Consider the following 22,905-nt stretch of genomic DNA (forward strand, 5'->3'; position numbering starts at 1 on the left):
ACCCCAGTCCTGAGCCTCTCACCTAGCCAAATCAGTTCTCATGCTTCGCACTGACGAGGGCCAACAGCCCGAAACACCGTGTCTGCGAATTGATTTGGCTTTTATCCTAAGTCATATTACAAGACTCGTTAAAGGGTTGATTGTGACTTGTAGGTTCGCTACTTCCAACAGGTGGCGCTATAGAGTTCAAGTCCTCTTTTTCAAGAAGAGGCAATTTGCATATGTTGTTGTTTATCGTTCTGTGTCCTGCTCGTCTATACTCTGCTGTTGAGTTTTATTTTTTGCATTACTAATAAATGGCATATTAGTGCATATAAGGTAGTGAAATGCTAGATTTTGTGCACTATGTTAAAATATGGAGAAGTATGCTCACATACTGTTTCCATTTTCTGGAATTTTGGGGTCTATTTTGCAGGTGTAGAGTACTTTCTGCACGTGCTTCTTCAAAAATGTCAGTACGCAATGACAATAATGTAAAAACTCCCTAAGTTTCAATCAGCTGGCATTTTAACATGTCTAAAACACAACAACAATAAAAAAACCTGTTATGGCCACGTGCACTCGTTGAGTATTTGGTGAGTTTTTTACCTCAGTATCTGTAAGCCAAAACCAGGAGTGGGTAAAAAATACAGAAGTACTAACATATTTTTATAGTACTTTTCCCACTCCTGATTTTGGCTTACAAATACTGTGGTAAAAAACTGACCAAACACTCAACGTGTGAACGTGGCCTAAAGTAATTCTATCCACGAGTCTCAAATGCAGCAATTTTTCAGACAGAAGTTCAGGATAATATTACGATGGCAGCAATGTATGTCATATTTCTAGAAATCTCAAGCACATATTGCAGAGAATATCCACAAGGTAAATTCACTACCATTGTGGATTTGAAATCCATAATATGTGAAATTAAGACCGCAATTTTTTTTGATGATTTCACCATTTGTAATGCAAAGAGCCAAGTATGAGGTTAGGGCACATTTTCACATCAGTTTCGTTATGGCGTTTCTGCTGTCGATCTCCTGTGGAAGTATGTTGTTTCCTATTTGTGTGATTTTTGCATAAATATCTTTATGAAGAAGGGATAGGAGGCTCCACCAGATAGTAAAGCCCATCTCCTTTATTATAGTAGGCATTAAAAGTATACAGAGGACGGGAGGCGTGCGTGCGGCGTGACAACCTGGCTGTGGCCATTTCGCATTTGATTACATGTTTGAGGCACTATCATTATGATGCAGTGTGCCTTAGTTAAGGCTATTTTAGCTAACATGTCATCATTGTATATGTTGTGAAAAACAAACAGAAACAAGCAGGCAGAAGAGTTAGGCCACATTCACACATTCAGTATTTGTTCAGTATTTTACTTCAGCATTTGTAAGCCAAAACCAGGAGTGGGTGATAAATACAAAAGTGGTGACTTGTTTCTATTGTACATTTCCTCTGATTGTTCCACTCCTGGTTTTGGCTTACAGATACTGAGGTAAAATACTGACCAAATACTGAACGTGTGAGTGTGACCTTATAGAAATACACTGAGGTTTTGTTTTAATTAACCATTGGAATTCTTCTGTCACCATCTAGTGCGAAGGGTCGGACATGCTCTAATCCCATAAATGTCAGTAATATTGGGCTACTAGCATGGCCTTTTGCCAGTAGCGTTGCTACTGGGGGTACAGAGGGGGGGGCGATTGTCCTGGGCCCCGCTCTAAGGGGCCCACCCAGAGTTACACTACTGTAACTGTATCAGCGTGCACAGCATGCCTATATAGACTGCACTGCCACCCTGCCGCTGTGGGGCCCCTGAGCAGACGGGGGGCCTGGTGCAAGCAGTGCAGCCCCGCCACCCATCATTTCAAGTTCAACTGTATCAGCTGGATGCTGATACAGTTGTCCGCATTGATGAGAGTCGGAGCGTCAAGCCCCTCTCAGCATCTGACGTCCCTGATGCAGACACTGACAGGGGGTCGCGATGACGTCACTACTCGGCGTCCGCTGTCCAGAGATGTGTGGGCACTTGGAGCAGTAGAGGAATGAGGAGGAGACGATTGGAGGTATTTATTTTTTTATGGTGGTGCTTTATATTATTGTAACACACAGGTGCTTAGATGCAGTGACACAGATGCGCAAAGCAGGGGTTAACTATTATTTAATTGTTCAACAGCAATAAACTCGCAGGGAGATAACAGGGAAAAAGGGATGCAAAACTAAACTGTATAACGGTTGTTTAACTAGACAGTCTTTGGTTATCAGGTTCGCTTATCGTGGCTCCGCTGTCCGTCACTCTCGGGAAGTCTAGTGGGTAAAGGGATGCCGGCGGAGGTCAATGCAGAGTCTTCAGGCGTCCTCACCCAATACACGGTCCCGCTTCTGGCGGCAGCGGGCGGTCACCGGTTTTGCCCGCTGAGCCCCTAGTCCATTTAACTGCAGAGCTGAAAAGTAGAGCTCTCTGCAAAATTCCACTCAGCACGTGTCTCCCTGAGCAGCCGCCATCACCTGAATGGCTGCTCTGCAATGCTCTGCCCGGCGTGCACTTCCCTGTGTGTCGGCCAATACCTGAACGTCCATGCTGTGATACTCTGTCCAGCACACGTTTCCCTGTGCACCTGCCAATATGGATGAGTCTTTTACGCGGCTGCCCTGTCTCTGCGTGCTGCGGCCTATCGCTCTCCTCACTGCAGCTGCGGTCCTCACCTGTTCAGCACTCTGGCGGGAAGCCCTCTTCAGTTCTCGCACTTCCCCTTTTAACCTACTTCCCCTGGCTATGCCCCCTTCACCCAGGTTACTGGCTCGCTCCGTCTGCAATCTCATTCCCTCCAGCAACAGGAGGTTCGGCCCTAGCAGTTCCGGACCCGGCGCTTCAGCAGCACTTGCAGCCCGGTCCTCTCTTCTACACTCCCGCCTTCCTTTAGCGCGCCGTTATTGTACACCCACACCAGCTCTGCCACAAACTCACTGTATCTCCCGATTTTCTTCCCAAGTGCGTAACGTCTGGATCAATGTTCGATTGAAATGTTCCCAGGCTCCATTCCCTTGAGGGTGATAAGGAGTAGTTCTGGACTTTCCGATCCGGTACAAACGGTGTAGCTCTTCCATAACTCGTCCCTGGAAACTGGCGCCTTGATCGGAGTGGATTCATTTTGGGCAGCTGTACACGCGGATGAAATCTCGACAGATGGCCTGTGCAGCTGATTCGGCGGTCTGATCTCTAGTCGGAGTTAGCACAGCAAACTTGGTGAAATGGTCGGTCATCACCAGACAATGTTCATAGCCAAGATGCGCTGGTCCTACAGTCAGGTAGTCGATCTTCATGACTTCTAAAGGGGCGGAGGTCACAATGGTCTGTATTGGGGCCCGCTGTTCTGGGGCTTAGCCAGCTCACAACTTCTGCATTGTTGGCAAGCATCTTCCACCACATTCTTCAGTCGTGGGTGATTCACTAATCTCTGTAACCATCGGAACGTTTTCTCTGCCCCGAAGTAAGCCCATTGCTCATGAGCCTTGGTAGCCACCATTTTGACCGACTTCTCCGGGGGCACTACTTGCCAAGTGACCCCCTCTTCTCTCAGCAGCTACACTTTCCGATATAACAATCCATCTCTCAAGTAGAGTCTTACCCATTGTCCCAGAATCAGAGGACAGCGCATTTCTCTCCCTCTGACTAGGAAGTTCTCCTTGTCCATCTGTTGGAGTTGGATCCAATCATCTCGAGACCTGCCTAGCATCTGATCTTCAGGCTCCTCTTCGATCTGTCCCTGCATTGCCAACAATGAAGTGAACAGGTTCTGAAATCCAGGGATCTCTTCTGCTTCAAGCTCTTCATCTCGGTCACAGCCAGGACGTTCATGTATCACTCTGGAGAAGGTGTTGATATGAGTATTCTCGGCCTTGGCCCGGTAGACAATCTTGTACCGATACTTCGCCATGTGGGCACGCACCGTTGTTCCATGGTCCCTAGTTTTGCACTCTTCAGGTGGACTAAGGGATTGTAATCCATCCTCACCAGAACTTCCAATCCGGACAAGTACTCTGTGAACTTCTCAGTCATGGCCCATAACAGGGCCATCAGCTCCAACTTGAAGGAGCTATAATTGTCTGGGTTTCGCTCTGAGTCATGCAGATGTTACGAAACTGCAGCACAGAACTAGGAGAGAAGGGGGAGAGCTGACCCTGCACTAAGACTAGGCTGAAACCCTACGATGGAGTGGATGACCTTGCAAATAGACCCACCAACGATCCTGGCCTAAACTCAGCGAAGAACTATAGATAAGGGGAAGGAGGTCCCTAAAAGATCTAAGGACTGGGTACAAAAAACAGGTCACCTCCTAATAGGAAACACAGAGAAGGCTGCAGGAACAAACTGAAAACAGAAACAAAAGATAGCAGAACCAGAGATCCCAGAACTGCAAAATATCAAACACAGAAAGCTGTATGAGCACCTAGCCAGAACTCTAGCGGTTTAACACTGTTGTCCAGCAAGGAATGGGAGGCAGGTGCTGGGTAATAAAGGGTGATACAATCACCTGCGCAAGACAACCCAGCACCAGGGGAAAAAGACCAGCAGCTAGAAAACCACAACAAGATGGCGGATGGTTAAAACAAAACAGATTCTAACAACAGAGACCGGCTTGCATAGGCTATCACCTGTTCTTTCTCTCCTTGTACCTGTGACAGGACTGCTCTCAGGCCGTGTAGACTCCTGTCGGTGTGAAGGATGAATGGCTGTGAAAAATCGACATAGGTGAGTATGGGGCCTCGGTCAGAGCCATCTTCAAGGCTCGGAAGGCTTCCTCTTGACGTTTTCCCCACTGGATGGCTCTGTTCTTCGATCCGGCTGGCACTCCCTTTAACAGTTCCATCAAGGGGTTTGCTATACGGATGAAGTTTTTCACAAATCTTCGGTAGTAGCCAGTAAGCCCTAGGAAAGCCGGTACATCTTTCACCATCGTAGGAGTGGGCCTTTCTTGTACCGCCGCCATTTTCTCATTTTCAGGTCTTACTCCTTCACTGGACACATTATGTCCCAAATATTCAATCTGCTTACGGAAGAGATGGCATTTCTGTGGCTTCACCTTTAGGCCATGGCTCTGTAGCCACTCAACATTTGCTCAAGCCGCTGCAGGTGCTCCTCAAAGGTAGGTGCATATATGATGATGTCATCAAGGTAGATCAAGGCAGCCTCAAAATTTAAGTCCCCAGACATCTCTCCATCAAGCGCTGGAATGTCCCTGGGGCGTTAGTCAGGCCAAAGGGAATGCAATTGAACTCAAACAGTCCTATGGGCAATACAAACACTGTTTTCGGCCAGTCGTGCTCAGCCATTGGCACCTGCCAGTACCCGCTGGCCAGATCAAGAGTGGAAAAATGCTTTGCCTGTCCCAAGGCAGAGAGGGATTCCTCAATTTGGGGCAATGGATAAGAGTCTCGCACTGTGAAGACATTCAGCCACCTATGTAAACAGTAATCTTCAAGTCTCACCACAGACTATCAATTGAATTAAGGTCTAGGCTTTGACTAGGCCACTCCAAAACATTTACACTTTTCCCCTTAAACCACTTGAGTGTTGCTGTAGCAGTATGTTTGGGTCATTGTATTCTTGGAAGGTAAACCTTCGTCCCAGTTTCAAATCACTGACAGACTGAAACAGGTTTTGCTCAAGAATATCGTAGCATTTCACACAATCCATCTTCCCCTCAACTCAGACCATTTTCCTTGTCCCTGCTGTTAAAAAAACATCCCATAACATGTTGCTGCCACCATCATGATTCACTATGAGGATGATGTTCTTGGGGTGATGAGCTGTGTTGGTTTGGCGCCAGTCATAGCGTTTACCTTGGTGGCGAAAAAGTTAAATTTTGGTCTCATATGAGCACAGCACCTTCTTTGATAAATTTGTAGAGTCTCCCACGTCTTTTGGAAAACTCAAAAAGAGCCTTACAATTTTTGTATGTAAGTAAAGGCTTTATTTTGCCCACACTTACATAAAAGCCACCTCTATGGAGTGTACAGCTTATTGTGGTCATATGGACAGATACTCTAGTCTCTGCTTGAGAAGTTTTCAGCTCCTTCAGGGTTACCTTTGATCTCTATGCTGCCTCTCTGATTAATGCCCTCATTTCCCGAGACGAGAATTTTGGTGGATGGCCCTCACTTGGCAGGTTTGTTTTAATGCTATGTTTTTGCCATTTGATGATAATGGATTTTATGGTGCTCTAAGAGATTGGGATTTTTTTTATAACCCAACCCTGACTTGTACTTCACAACAACTTTTTCCCTGACTTGCTTGGAGATCTCCTTGGTCTTCATGGTGTTCTTTGGTTATTGGTGCTTCTGTGGCATTTCAGAAAAGATGTGTATATATTGAAAGACCATGTTATACTTAGATTGTACACAGGTGGACTTCCTTTCACTAAGCATGTGACTTTTATGAAGGTAATTGCTTGCACCAGCAAAAGGTGTAAATACATATGCACATGCCAATTTTTAGTTATTTGATCCCATAAATATAATTTTGCCTATATTTTTCTCACTTCAATATTAGATAATTTAGTGCTGATGCATCATGCACAAATCGGATTATCCAAACATTTACACACAGGTTATAATGTAAAAAAAAAAAGGTAAAGGTAAAAAGTCGAGAGGGGTGTATACTTTTGCAAGCCACTATACATCACAGGCTCTGAATGCAAGTCTATGAGAGCCAGAACGAGACTCTCATAGACTTGTATTGAGTTGTGACTTCTGGCTCACCCTAGCAAACACTGGAGTAATCAGGCAGGTCACAAACTGCTGGAGACCGACGGGAATGGAGGTGAGTATAAGAGTAGGGCCAGGGACCTTAGATTAGAAGCACCATTCCAGCAGTACAAAACAAAACAAAACACTGGAGCGGTACTTAAGAGTGCAATGAATACGGACACACTACCTGCCTTCATTGTAAGAACCGATTAAGTTGATATCATCCTTGATAAAGACCATTTCTTCCCAAGAGAACACAATGTGTTACCTGAAGGACCGGTAACCCAAATGATTACTCGGTGCCATTACTTTTAGACCCAGAGTGATCCAAAGTGATGTGGGCCGCCTGGTTCTTCTGCAGTAATATAGCTTTTTAGGTAATATCTTTTCTTTTCACATGTGACCGTGATGAGACATGTTGCTCAGTGTTAATACTAGTTTGCCTTAGGCCAAGGTCACAAGACCATATTACATTTTCCTAATCAGACTCAAACTGCACTGCGATGTCTTCCGAATGTGATCCGATTTATTTTTTTCTGACGGACCCACTGACTTGCATAGTCAAGTACGATCCCAACATCGTTTGCAAATCGTGCATGCTGCAATTGCTTCCTCGGACATGTGTGCGGTCCCATAGAATAACATTGGTGCGAGATGTTTCATCGGATCACGTTCGGGCCGAAAATATGATCGTCTGCACGAGCCCTAACACCGATGGCTTTATTTTTACATTCTCAGGATACTATAGGTTAATTCTAACTGTGAGGTTGGGCAAAAATCAGGAAATTTCTACTGTGCAAAGGCCCGGCACTGCTGCGGAGACTAGATAACGCCTTATCTGATTCCTTTTAAATTAACTAAATATCTCATACACATGACAGAATCTTTTTTTGTGATATTGAAACCTTGAGTTTTACAGAAAATATCCCCAGATCATAGAGACAATATATTTTCTCTGCTGAGAAAAGTGCGGTTGCCAGGCCTGGCCTATGGAGCCTGATACAGAGCACGATCCTGCGGATTCTGTCACCTTGCCATCTAGATTAGCCCTGTGATACTGTGGCAGAAGCGTCGTGTTATGTCTGTTCCTATTTCCTTTGTGCCTTCCCCATCTGTTTCTACCTAATGGAGTAAACTAAAAAGACGAGTGACAGCTCACAAGAAAACCATCTTCACCTCCCGCTGTTCATGCCATGACTCTACACTGGCTAAATGCTATTGAATAAAGCGAGGCTTTTCTCCGTCTTACTTTGCAGTTTGTTCTTTTTCCCTACATTTTATTGTCAAAAACGGCAGCGTTCTTTTGTTACATATTATTTTTAAAGGATTCTTCAAACCATTTACACCTAACTAATCCTGAAGGTAAGCGAAACCTTTTACTTTGACCACAGGGACACTTCAGCTTTGGCTAGAACATGTCTCACCGGAGCCAAAAGTTCTACAAAAAATTATACCAGTTTTGATGCCCTTCTATTTTAGATGTGCCTTGCACAGCAATACAAAGTTTGTTATAGCTTTCAGAGTAACCTTCAGTTTTACTTTTTTTGTTAAATAAAAATTACGCATAAGTAGAAGAAACTTTATAATATATCTTATTAGAGAAATCTGCCTTGTGCTCCTCCTGGACTGGTCATTCATTATCCAAATTCTCAAGTCACGGGCAAAAGCTACATTTGGTGAACATAGAGTATTGTATCACTGAAATACACTGTACCTATAGGACATAACCCCCGGGGTCTTACTTATGGAGACCACCTAGAAGCAGAAAGGAAATTTAAATACTCTTGCAAAGTGGTTCTAGTGAGCAACGCTAAGGCACCAAATATTAGCACAGAGCAAGTGTCTGTAGTATTTATTTCTGCATTGTTTGGAAAGTGTACCTAACAACGCATTAGGTAAGACTGCAGTCATACAAATGGGATTTGACGAACAGATGCTGAATTTCCTTTCCTGGAGAACAAGTAATCATGCACAAGCTTACTCATCTAGTAACTGATGAAATAAAACTAATTCTATGGAAGCATTTCTCTTGAAACCTTAGACAATAGGACATGGGTGTAGCCATTATGACCGTTACTCACAGGACTCATTGAATTGCGTATCAGGAGCTGGTGCAGGTGAGCACTTGTAATTTGCTTGGGTTCCCTCTTATTCGGCAAGCTATACAGGTCCTTCTCAAAAAATTAGCATATAGTGTTAAATTTCATTATTTACCATAATGTAATGATTACAATTAAACTTTCATATATTATAGATTCATTATCCACCAACTGAAATTTGTCAGGTCTTTTATTGTTTTAATACTGATGATTTTGGCCTACTACTCCTGATAACCCAAAAAACCTGTCTCAATAAATTAGCATATTTCACCCGTCCAATCAAATAAAAGTGTTTTTTAATACCAAACAAAAAAACCATCAAATAATAATGTTCAGTTATGCACTCAATACTTGGTCGGGAATCCTTTGGCAGAAATGACTGCTTCAATGCGGCGTGGCATGGAGGCAATCAGCCTGTGACACTGCTGAGATGTTATGGAGGCCCAGGATGCTTCAATAGCGGCCTTAAGCTCATCCAGAGTGTTGGGTCTTGCGTCTCTCAACTTTCTCTTCACAATATCCCACAGATTCTCTATGGGGTTCAGGTCAGGAGAGTTGGCTGGCCAATTGAGCACAGTAATACCATGGTCAGTAAACCATTTACCAGTGGTTTTGGCACTGTGAGCAGGTGCCAGGTCGTGCTGAAAAATGAAATCTTCATCTCCATAAAGCATTTCAGCCGATGGAAGCATGAAGTGCTCCAAAATCTCCTGATAGCTAGCTGCATTGACCCTGCCCTTGATGAAACACAGTGGACCAACACCAGCAGCTGACATGGCACCCCACATCATCACTGACTGTGGGTACTTGACACTGGACTTCAGGCATTTTGGCATTTCCTTCTCCCCAGTCTTCCTCCAGACTCTGGCACCTTGATTTCCGAATGACATGCAAAATTTGCTTGCATCAGAAAAAAGTACTTGGGACCACTTAGCAACAGTCCACTGCTGCTTCTCTGTAGCCCAGGTCAGGCGCTTCTGCCGCTGTTTATGGTTCAAAAGTGGCTTTACCTGGGGAATGCGGCACCTGTAGCCCATTTCCTGCACACGCCTTTCTACACCAGACTCAGTCCACTGCTTCCTCAGGTTCCCCAAGGTCTGGAATCGGTCCTTCTCCACAATCTTCCTCAGGGTCCGGTCACCTCTTCTCGTTGTACAGCGTTTTCTGCCACATTGTTTCCTTCCAACAGACTTACCATTGAGGTGCCTTGATACAGCACTCTGGGAACAGCCTATTTGTTGAGAAATTTCTTTCTGGGTCTTACCCTCTTGCTTGAGGGTGTCAATGATGGCCTTCTTGACATCTGTCAGGTCGCTAGTCTTACCCATGATGGGGGTTTTGAGTAATGAACCAGGCAGGGAGTTTTTAAAAGCCTCAGGTATCTTTTGCATGTGTTTAGAGTTAATTAGTTGATTCAGAAGATTAGGGTAATAGGTCATTTAGAGAACCTTTTCTTGATATGCTAATTTATTGAGACAGGTTTTTTGGGTTATCAGGAGTTGTAGGCCAAAATCATCAGTATTAAAACAATAAAAGACCTGACAAATTTCAGTTGGTGGATAATGAATCTATAATATATGAAAGTTTAATTGTAATCATTACATTATGGTAAATAATGAAATTTAACACTATATGCTAATTTTTTGAGAAGGACCTGTAGTGCTTACTGAATAAGCTGCAGAGGGAACCCGGCTTCTTGGGTCGCACCGGCCGATCAGCTGTTTGGCGCCGCAGCTGCATGTGTTGTTGCTGTGTGACAGACACGACACATGTATGGAGAGCCCAACAAACAATTATTTTTAAATATTGATATATTAGCATGTTGTAAGAGAGAACCTGTCACATTGAACTACTATAACGTCTCATACCCCACTCTTGGCCCCGATAAAATAAAAAAAAAACCCCTATAATCCCTTCCCCTGCTGGTGCCCTTCGCGGGGTGTCGGCCCCCTCTCCCGTGTAGTTGTGACCCGTGATGCCGCCGCCCAATGAGTTATTGGTTGTATATTGCACACGTCTCATTTTTCAATAGTTTTATGTTCAACGAATATTGAATCTTATCCATTTGATGTACAATCATGCTCGGCCATGCCATTGTGCTGCATTGTCATGTATATTTATTCAAGCCGGTGCTAGGATCGGATCATAAAGTAAGCCAAATTATTTAGGAAACTTTTAATTCACTACTTTAGCCCCTTAAAAAACGACATAAGAACCTGCATCAAAACAGCATGTGTAAGTATCAGTGTCGGGCTGCTGTGACACTTTAGGCTATGTGCCCACATTGCAGAAATGCTGCGGAAATGTCCGCAGCATTTCCGCAACTCCCTGCAGCGTGCTTGACAAATGTGACCAACTTTGGCTATTGATGCTGCCTATGCAGCATCAATAGTAAAAGATAGAATGTTAAAAATAATAAAATATGGTTATTCTCACCTTCCGACGGCCCCCGATCTCCTCAGCGGCGCTACTGGTACGTTCCGTTCCCAGGGATGCATTGCGCGAAGGACCTTTGTGACGTTACGGTCACGTGACCGCGACGTCATCTCCAGTCCTTCCCGCAGTGCATCCCTGGGAACGGAAGCCGCCACATACACCGCTAAGAGGCGGGAGGACTCCGGGGGCCATCAGAAGGCAAGTATATCCATATTTTTTATTTTACTTTTTTTTTTTTTTTTACAGAAATATGGTTCCCAGGGGCCTGGAGGAGAGTCTCCTCTCCTGCAGACCCGGGTACCATCCGCACATGAAGCGCTCACTTTACGCATGGTGGGCATAGCCACATGCTTAAAGTGAGCGTTTCAATGTAATCCTATGGCTGCGGAATTGCCACAATTCTGCAAAAATAATGAACATGCTGTGGATTTTACCGCTATGCGATTCCGCTGCGGAAAAATCCACAGCATGGGCACAGCAGCAACTGCGGAATCCCATAGGAGTGCATGGGAATGCGATTTCGAAGCGTTTTTATGCGTTTCCCCTGGGGCAAAAAAACAACAACAAAAAATGCAGTGTGGGCACATAGCCTTACCATTTGATCTCAACTATGAAGCTACAGTACAGCTGCAGTCCAAAGCAATGCATGGACTTGTAATCTTGTGGATTGTAGCGAGTAAAGGTCATCTGTCAATAGGATCAACACTCCTAAGCTGTCTGTACAGGCATGTAGGTCATAGGAGGTTAAACAAAATGATATATGCGATCCAAAGTCTTAATCCAGAGGAATCCACGTTTTACTTAAAGGGAACCTGTCCTCCCCCCCCCCCCCCCCCCCCCGTTGGTTTTAACTAAAAGAGCCACCATGTGCTGCACTAATGCTGCATTCTGTCAAGGTGGCTCTTTTAGTTGGGGGTCCCTGCCAACAATGAACTATTTGTTTTTATAATTTGCCCCTCATACCTGTAGTTTGTCCAGGGGCACGTCTTATCCCCCCGGACACAAACGCCTCCCAGCGACCACTCAGCCCCTCCGTGCGCTGCCTCCATTTCCTTCATTAACGTCCCCGGTGCTGTAAGGTTTTTTTTAAGGCATGAGCAGTTTGTGCTGCCCTTCAACTCCCATCACATGATGGGAACTTACAGCGCAGGCGCCGGGGACGTTAATGAAGGAAGTGGAGGCGGCGCCCGACACACGGAGGGGCTGAGTGATGGCTGGGAGGAGTTTGTGTCCAGGGAGAAAAGACATGCCCCCGGACAAACTACAGGTATGAGGGGCAAGATTCTAAAAAGGAATATAGTTCAGCGTAAAGCAGGGACCCCAACTAAAAGCCACCTCGACAGAATTCAGCATTAGTGCTGCACAAGGTGGCTTTTAGTTAAAAACGCCGATGGGGGTGTGGGTGACAGGTTTCCTTTAATATGCAAATGAGCTGTTAAGATCCATGGGGTGGACATAGATCTCCTCCAGAATTGCCACTAAGTTTTTTTTTTTTTTTAAATAAAAGGGAGAGTTACCAGTGTGAGACATGTACAAAGAGCAGACTGTCAGTCATTACATGTCTCACACTAGTAATGCCACATTTTTGTGTAAAATAATCTCTTGAGGCAGATTCTCAGGGAGATCTGTGTTCGGCCCATAGATCTTAACAGCTCATTTACAGATTTAAAAAACATGTGGCCTTCTCTGAAGTAAGAAATCAGATCATACCTATGAAGATAATATTTTGTTTAACTTCCCATGACCTACATGCGCATCTAGATGGCTTACGAGGATTGATCCTACCAACAGATTCCCCTTAACAATAAACAGTACTGTGATGTCTTTAGCCTTTAACCACTGCCGATACACATTAAAACATCAGACGCTAAGGGTACTTATTAGCTCATCAGTAATTGGTAATGAGCCTCTAGTGCCCCCCGGGGGGGGGGGGGGGGGGGGGGCGACAGGTTCCCTTTAATAAACCTCTTGAATGTTTGAGCACCTTGAGGGGTGCAATTTTTTAGATCGGTACCACTTTTGGCCATTTTCTCTCATCAAGGCTCCTCAAAAGTCACTTCAAATGTGATCAGGTCCAAAAAAAAAAAAGCTTCAAAAATCGTGATGATGTAAAGTAGTCATGTGAGAAATGTTATTTCTTTGTGTGACATCTCTGATTTAGGGCAGGAGAATTAAATTTTCCACCAAACTCCTGTTTTATTTCACAAAAATGCAACTTATAACTAAAATTTTACCACTATGATAAAGTATAATATGTCATGAAAAATCAGTGGGATACGTTGAAGCGTTTCAGAGCTATAACTCAAAGTGACAGTGGTCAGAATTGTAAAATTTGGCTTTAAAGTCAAAATTGGCTCATTAAAGGGATTAATCTTTGTTTAAAGTGTAAAATTCAGCACATTTCTAGTTCATCAACAGTAATTTCAAAGTCTTACTGCGGCGTAGTCTGCTACTCTAAGAGCGAGTGCAGACAAGCGTATGAGGTTCATGTAAAGAACTCGGGAGATTTCCCCCCTCCCCCAATTTAACATTTACATCCACATGCCTGTGTTTTTTTTTTTTTCCCCAACACATCCTAGTGCAGTTTTTGTAGACGTACATTATGATCATGTAGATGTTTTAGTCTCCTCGATTTATAGTAGTCTTGGGTGAAAGTACTGAATGCTGCAGTTTTGCTCATGGGCAGGGGAGAGAATATGAAAAGCCTTATTGAACAACATGTGTCAGTGTGCTATCAGAATTGGAAAAAAAAAAAAAAAAAAAAAAAAAAGTGTGGAGAGATGGAAAGCATCCAGGTAGGGCAGATCATACTGTATTGAATCAAATAGATTGAAAAAAAATAAAATAAATAAAAATCACAGCAGTCTTCAGGACGAGTGGATCAAATCACACGAGCTGTGCGTCTGCCATTTGTGCTCCCCTCAGTACACAAACTGCAAAAGGCAGAGTGGGGGAAATACTCTAAGGGCCCCTTCACACTGGTCGATTCTGCTACGATTACGACGCATTTGCGTCATATTCGACATCGCAGTACGAGCTCGTAGCCAGCGGTCACACTCTACGATGTTAACGCTTTTTCTGACGTAGTTGCGATGTGAACGTCACGCGTCGCAATCGTACGCTACCCTTCACACCGCCATAGTCCTACGACTCCGAGCGTGACGTATTACCAGCATGGGCGTGCTAAAACGTCACGCCCAATCAGGAGACAGGTATGCGGAAGCCCAACCCACGTAGTCGCATTACGAGCTCGTATGACCGCCGTCACATACTACGATTTCGACCGCCACAGCGAGACATTTACGACGAAAGAAAGTTCTGCTCTTTCTTTCACATCGTACGATGCTGGGCTGCGTCGCAAATCGTAACGCCATGTCACACTTTGCAACCTCGGAACGAGGACGGATAAACGTCACAAATCGAACGCTCGTTCAGACTTTGATTGCACAGTGTGAAGGGGCCCTAAGGGTACCGTCTCACAGTGGCACTTTGGTAGCTACGACGGCATGATCCGTGACGCTCCAGCGTCGTAGACTGCGGTCACACTTCGCAATGCACGGCGCTGGAGTGATAATTTCATGACGTATTTGCGATGTAGAAGTCGTATGGGACAGTACGATATACAATATATACAGTATACAATATCGTGCACACCTTTGTTACACGATGCGATCATGCCGCCACAGCGGGACACTTGACGACGAAAGAAAGTTTCAAACGATCTGCTACGACGTACGATTCTCAGCGGGGTCCCTGATCGCAGTAGCGTGTCAGACACCGCGAGATCGTAAGTATATCGCTGGAACGTCACGGATCGTGCCGTCGTAGCGACTAAAGTGCCACTGTGAGACTGTACCCCAACTCCTCAGCAACTGTGTCAGCACAAAAGGTAAAGATACTTTAAATGGGTTGTCTGGTCTTCTGCTAAAAGTTTGGAGTCCCCGACAGCAGACTTTATATTAACAGCATGTGGTGGGCACACCATCAGGATCCCCCTGTATTACTGGCGAGAGTGGGCCATCATGGAGCCACGAGTATGTGATTCGCATACATGAGGTCATGTGCAGACTAGACGTTCTTGGCTTCTCATCAAGTAGGTGACAGCAAGTATGCAATTTGCACACGACTGCCAGCTCTCACTGGCAATACTGGGAAATGTTGACAGTGTGCCCTCCACCCACTAAGGATAAAAGAAAGTCTAGTCAGAGTGACTGAGCTCAATCCTGGACAAACCCTTCAAGGTGCTGTAAAAGAAAGAATGAGAGTCTGAAAAAAACAAAAAACAAACAAAAGAATGAATAGCTCAATCTGAACCCAAGTGCAACACTTCACCTGAATAATTTTTTTTCCTTCCAATTCAAGAAAGTGTTAAGATCTAGGGTTGTCTGATGAAACAAAGCCATCACTTAGACAACAGATCTGTGGGAGGGCCGACTGATAGGACCTGCACGGATTTGGCAGAAAGGGGTACAGTCTGCAACAGAGTTTATACTCAACTGCTACTTCATTTAGTCTGTATGGGGTTACTAGTAAAAGACAAGTGCTGCGCTCAGCAGTCCCATAGAGGACAAATGTGCACTGCGGCGCCATTCCAACAGGAAGAGAAGTGCCCTGTTCTCCAGATTGGTGCAGGTCCTAGTGGATAAGTGATCACTTCATTTGACTGGAGAAAAAAAACAAAAAAAAAAAAACAAAGTTCTACACCAGTTTCATCCTTCCCCAACAGATCATGTTTCCTGGATTTCCTCAGCATTGCACAGGTGAGAATTATAATCAAGGCATCAAAAACTGCAATACTAAGCAAATCCTGAAAACATGATGTGTTTGGGGCCATGAGGACTGGAGTTTAGGAAACCATGTTCTACAGAAGCTCTCCATATAGCCCTAGCCTCAAAGTGTCAGAGGCACCGGAAATAAAAGCATCCAGACCAGAACAAATTAGTCTTTCAACATAAGGATGTTTACGCACATAAATAAAACATTTTATTAACAAAAAGGCACACAATGAAACTGTTAACAATGAAAGATATTTACAATATGCACATAAATTATTAACAAGTGCACTGTTGGTCATTCTCACAGAGCTTGGAAGTTTCAGGGAGGTTTTTCCTTAGTCTATTTGTCAAATTAAATAAGGATTCCTAGGACTGACTGTAGCAGCATCCTTTCATTCAGATGGAAACCGTGTTACCAACTTCTTCATACTGAATAATAAAATACGGGTAGCTCTGGTCATCGTTAAATATAACAAAGATCTGAGGTTCAAAGAAGTTGTCCACACAGGAATCATAGAGGTCGCTGGTTATGTCTCCTGGGTTGAGTGGAGGAGGCCTCCTCATGGTGTGATTCCCTACGATGTATCTTCCGGTTAAAACTTTTGCCAGGAACATGTAGTGAACTCCTTTTTGTGACCGCTTTGAGAAATTGTGAGAATAACTTGCTTTCCTGGCAAAGTAACTGCCCTGTCCAAACATAGTGGCATGTTTCCCACAGACTCGCGGGTCAAAGTTATGTTTGCAAATCCCATCAACAACGTCCTGGGAGGTCCCGTGAAACAGATGTCTCTCGTTCATAATCCTGTCCAGTCCGGTCATCTTCCTGGCCATAAATTCTTTTTTTCTAGGAGAAAGGTGATAACACAAGTTATAATTATGGTTCAAGGAGGCTTGAATCTTCCATCACAGGACTCAGCTTGTGAAGACAAATACAAAACTGACCACCATTGTCATACCACATCTCAAGTGACAGGTCCTCTAAATAAAGGGTTATATTTTAAATAGAATTTAAGGCTACCACCAAGTCAACAGGGACCAGTTTTAGTTCAGTTTTTGTTATTTGCTTTCCTTCCCACAGCCATAATGTTTTTATTTTTTGGTCAATATGGCCATGTGAGAACTTGTTTTTTTTGTGGGACAAGTTGTATTTTTGTACACCACCATTGATTTTAACATATTGTGTACTGGAAAACAGGAAGAAAAAAAACCAAACAAACAAAAAAAAAAACAAAACAAAAAAAACAACGTAAACTACCCCACCACTGGAATTGCACTTTTTGGGGTAATTTCACTGCACTTTGAAATTTTTCTGGGGATGGGGGGGTGTTTTCATTTTTTTAATTTTTCATAGCAATTTGGTAATGACAACCAGAGTTCTGCAGCAGACCTCTGTGGTTGTCATGACCACCCATTGATGACCCGTGATCATGTGACGGGATCGCCTATGGGTGGAGCCAGTGGCGCGCCTCCTAGCGCAAGTTAAATGCCGCTGTCGTGATTCCACCCACCGATGTTGTGGGCATGTCAGCTGCATAGATCAGCTGTCAGGTGCCTGGAAAGGTGCGGTCTCAGCGCCAGAACATGCAACAAACAGGGGGGAATCGAACATATGCGTATTACACCACGTCGGAAAGGGGTTGAACAGAGCAGCAAAAATAAAGATTTAGGTCTCTTGACCTGGCGATGGGACAGTCTCTTTAAAGAGGACCTACCAGCACATCCTATCAGTTATCCACAAGTTAGGTGAAAACTAATAGCCAGGGCAGACACAGGACCCACCATTCTGCTGTAGTGAAGTGGTGGTTCTGAACTTTTATTGATGCAACAAAGTCTAAGGACTAACAAGGAGCCAAGTGCAGAGCTGGAGTGGTACTGCACATATATGACAACAGCTCCTGCCACACTTTACAGGAACCACGTTCTCATTATTGGTGGCGGTGGGGAGGGTCTCTACACAAGATACCTGATAAAGTATTTTCTGAACTCTAACTTCAGATTAGTTCATGTTATATGTGGATGCAAAAAGGTGGAAATAATTAACTACAACCTTCAGATACGAACCATGAAGTGACAATGGAAGAGCTTTCTAGAGCCAACCAGTAACAAGTAATATGTAATCTATCCCCTCTTATCGACCTCTCACAAGAATGTGAATTAATAATCTGAAGTGCGAGGACAAAAAAAGGAATTCAAACTCTCGTGCCCTCAGTTCCCCAACCCCCAGCGTAATTCTGCCTCTCCGCCATGCAGCTTGGAGGACATAACTGGAGTGGGAAGGTGTGTGGAAGCGGCTGACATTTCCTTTGTGCATGGGTCAGAAGATATTTTGCAAAGTCTGAGACTATAGTAGCACTTATTCTTTTGGTTGGAAGTCTCCTTTAAGCCCTTCTCCCCTGAATGGATCATGAATGTTAGATTGGTGGGGTCCTCGCCATTTGCTAGAACAATGAACCACCTTCTCTCCCAGCTACACAAGCTATTAATCAGGCAAGCTTCCCATCACACAGACGTTTACCTTTTATATTTTTCCCACAAGAAGAGGTTCTGAACTCTGATTATTTTCAATATTCGGTACTTGGTTTCAGGAACAGTTTTGTGAAATAAAGAATAAACCGTTCTGTAACTTTTATCTTCCTTTGGCATAGGCACTTGGACAAACTCCTGAGATGAGTCCATGGGAATCCAGGTTTCAGGGTAGAAATTCGGGGCAGTGACAGCAACAGGGGATAAGAATTGCAGAGCTGCAGAGTCCGTTATTGCAGGGGAAGCTGGGGATAGTCCGCTCAGTGTCCTAGGGCGAGACAAAGGAAAAGTCAATAGAGTTTTATAGAAAAGCGAAGCGTAGTAGTCCATAACACACAACAACCACCGATGATGCGGCAACTACCAGGAGCCAACACCCAGCTTTCCCACAATCCCAAATAGGAAACCATTCATATGAGAGTGAGGAATGGATTCTTGTAAATGCAGGCAGACTTCCCAACCAGGGCAGTAAGGAGAGCTGGAGGTGGGGAGCCCTGTCATGTTGATTACCACATAGCACTTAATATGATGAGCAACTCAAAGACTTGTCATTTCATGTACAGTGCACTGGGGCTTTTTTTACCTTCACAAGAGATTTTTTTTTACCCGATCCCAAAATAAGGCAAACTAATTAAAACTACAGCCTTAAGATAAATAAACAAGCTAAAAAGCAGTCAGAAATGGAGAACAGTCTTATGTGGCCGGTTAGACTACATTTTGTAGGGGTAATTGATTTCAAGCGGAGCCAACATTAGAATTGTAAAGCCATTCATTCTGCAACAGCTCGGAAATGGTATTGGAAGGGGGGGGGGGGGGGGGGGGGGGGGGGGAAAAGGACAGACGAGCGCTGTGCCCGGCAGACAAAATTACCGGAGTATGCAACCAACTCTGCTCTTAATGTAACCCATTCATATGATTAATACCAGGAGAGGCGCAAAGCAAAATCTGCTGAATGGACCCCTCCATGGAGATACAAATAAAGAAAAAGCCCCCATAATCCTCTACTTACATTAATACTCCTCATAGATCAGGCTTTAATAACGTCACCTTTTATATGGTTTATGTGCACAGTATATACACCATGTGTGTATGGTGGCTTATTAATACTGTAAATATAAAATCAGCCAAAGGGCGCTGTACCACAACCTTAGATTAATCGCAGCAAATAGGACGAAACCACTCTCTTCGTCCAAAAACAAACAAAGTAAAAGTAAAGAATTTTCTTTATATTCACGCTAAAATCAGGTTAGGCTGTGAAAATAGGATACCATATTTGTTTAATCCATCATAGGTACTATTGATTAGTTACCACCATCTTTGAAGAAAACTGTGCACAGTACCTATGATCTATTTAACAAATATGGTATCCTATTATTTTCACAGCCTAACCTGATTTTTAGCACTTAATACGGAGTTAGAATTCTGCTCACTTATCTCAAGTGTTAAAGATCATTTTCTGCTTTGCTCATATGAAAGATTCATATGGGGGATGGGGAAAACTTGGAGGACAAGTCACTTCCCAAAAATGTGTCATTTTTCACCTGGTGTAAATGCTGCTGCCCTCTTGTCTTTTTGCCTATCGCCACTCCATTCAGTATATAACCCCACACCCACTGTATATAAAGAGGATGCCCTGATTTAATCAAGCAATTTTCATCCTAATTTTATAAAACAAAATTGTTACTTCTGGCGTTTGCACCAGTCCCTACAACTTTGTTAAGTAGGCCATGCTTAGCAGGGGAAGGGAAGCACAGCTGAGATTCAGATGAATCTACACCCCCCAAAAAAGGGAGTGAATTACCACAGAAGTGTGCTCCAGTCCAGAATAAAGTGATATTTCTTATGGTGGTGAACAGTAGCTGAAAGATTCCCCAAATTCATTAGATCCCACAATCTTTTAGGCCATGTTCACACTTTCATGATTTTACCTCAGTATTTGAAAGCCAAAACCAGTAGGTGATAAATACAGAAGTGGTGATGTGTTTCTATTACACTTTTCCTCTGATTGTTCCACTCCTGATTTTGGCTTACAAATACTTATGTTAAATACTGACCAAATACTGATCGCGTGAACCCGGAATTATGCATGCGCTGGATTAAGATGCTCCCAATTCATTAACGCCGGTGTAAAAAACACCAGTCTTGATGGAGCACTTGTCCTTTAGCAAATTGGGTATGGTCCTCAAAAGGGTTCCTATAAGGAAAAGTTAGGGACACACCCACTTTGCTAATAAAACTAGAGATTACATAAAGAAAAAAAAAAGGGTCACATCTTAAGGCCCCGTCTCACATAGCGAGATCGCTAGCGAGATCGCTGCTGAGTCACTAGTTTTGTGACGCAACAGCGACCTCAGTAGCGATCTCGCTATGTGTGACACGTACCAGCGATCAGGCCCCTGCTGTGAGATCGCTGGTCGTGTCGGAATGGCCTGGACCTTTTTTTGGTCGTTGAGGTCCCGCTGACATCGCTGAATCGGTGTGTGTGACACCGATCCAGCGATGTCTTCACTGGTAACCAGGGTAAACATCGGGTTACTAAGCGCAGGGCCGCGATTAGTAACCCGATGTTTACCCTGGTTACCAGCGTAAACGTAAAAAAACCAAACAGTACATACTCACCATCTGATGTCCGTCAGGTCCCTTGCCGTCTGCCTCCTGCTCTGACTGAGATCCGGCCGTAAAGTGAGAGCACAGCAGTGACGTCACCGCTGCGCTCTGCTCTCACTGTACGGCGGCTCAGTCAGAGCAGGAAGCAGACGGCAAGGGACCTGACGGACACCGAAAGGCGAGTATGTACGGTTTGTTTTTTTTGGTAACCAGGGTAAACATCGGGTTACTAAGCGCGGCCCTGCGCTTAGTAACCCGATGTTTACCCTGGTTACCCGGGTGCTGCAGGGGGACTTCGGCATCGTTGAAGACAGTTTCAACGATGCCGAAGTCGTTCCCCTGATCGTTGGTCGCTGGAGAGAGCTGTCTGTGTGACAGCTCCCCAGCGACCACACAGCGACTTACCAACGATCACGGCCAGGTCATATCGTTGGTCGTGATCGTTGGTAAATCGCTATGTGAGACGGGGCCTTTAGAAATAAATGTATGCGATCAGAAGGGGAAAAAAAATTAGATAAAAAAAAAAAAAAAGTTATTTAAGGCAAGTGACAGGCCCCAACAAGGTATTGCCTATCCACAGCATAGGATTACTTACTATCTAGATAGACCCCTAGTTTGTATGGAGCAATGGCAGTGGATGCATGCCACGGCTACCTTCATTTTTTTTTTGGACTGCTGGAGATCAGTGCTAAATAAATGCTGTACATGTTTGCCATGACTAAACAGTTTTAATCACTGAGGCATTTTTCACAATATTCATCCAAGCCAATGGTCATATACAGAACACACGGAGAGGAATGAGAAGTGTAAGGCATAGCTGCCAGCCAGGGCCTTCGTAATGACAGAGCTACGAACATAACAGAATGTAAACAGGAAGATAAAAGCAATGATCTCCATCAGCAACACAACAAACTGTGCCATTTATGACCCAGTAATGAATCAGGAGCTTCCTCCTAGCAGGGTGCCCAGTTGCCAATACAAACAAAGGGCAGTGTCACATCGTGCGATATAAACAGAAGTGAGCCGCCCGCTACTTCTGCCGTACAGGGCATGTGATCGGCCACCACAAGGCAATGCACAATGCCAGGGCTATAGATGATAGATTATATATATATATTACACAATATATAAAGTTTTGCAGCATATACAGAACACATTCCAGGAAATGCTAATAGAGATCAGGACCCCAGCCCTGCTGCCTCCATTACCTCTTCATAGCTAGAGGTGATCAAGCTCAAGCATGTCAGACTGGCGTATACCTCCAAACTATAAATAGACAAAACATTTGCTTTTTTGCCTTTCATTCACCTCCTACGTGCAGCTTGCTAACGAATCTATGGAGATTCTAAGAACTCTGATAATGTGCAACTGCTCACAAAGGCTCCTTGTGTAACCTGGGGCCCTTACTAGACCATGCATGTCAGGCCTCCAGGATAACAGCGTGTTCCTAAATACAGACTGTACAATCCTGCCACCAGCTGTGCAAGAAATGCCATAAACAGCTTCAGATCAAAACAGATTACACCGTGGGACGCGCCAGATAAACGTAGACATCCGCTCAAGTCATCACTACCGAGGAACATGACATATTCCGACAAGGTTCACAGTGTAGGATGTTACCGGCGGTCAGGACTATTTTGGTTCAGACCCAGCTGTATTTGTGGAAAGCCAAGCTAACAGAATGTATGCCGTCATACCACTGCACTGCCATAACAAGCCGCCACACTGAG

The 22,905-nt window shown here is 44.2% G+C and overlaps 1 protein-coding gene across 1 annotated transcript in view; it reads right to left on the reverse strand.

The window, feature by feature from the left end:
- Window positions 1-16,226: 16,226 nt before the first annotated feature.
- Window positions 16,227-22,905, reverse strand: part of TIPARP (TCDD inducible poly(ADP-ribose) polymerase) — a 30,168-nt gene continuing 23,489 nt past the window's right edge. The window contains exons 5-6 of the mRNA XM_077290695.1: window positions 18,561-18,836; window positions 16,227-16,889 (exon numbers count right to left, since the gene is read on the reverse strand). Of these exons, the coding sequence (XP_077146810.1) occupies window positions 16,442-16,889; window positions 18,561-18,836 (724 nt within the window). The 3' untranslated portion in view covers window positions 16,227-16,441. The remainder of the gene's footprint in view (window positions 16,890-18,560; window positions 18,837-22,905) is intronic.

This window comes from Ranitomeya variabilis, chromosome 2 (assembly GCF_051348905.1).
Source record: "Ranitomeya variabilis isolate aRanVar5 chromosome 2, aRanVar5.hap1, whole genome shotgun sequence".
Classification (NCBI taxonomy): Eukaryota; Metazoa; Chordata; class Amphibia; order Anura; family Dendrobatidae; genus Ranitomeya; species Ranitomeya variabilis.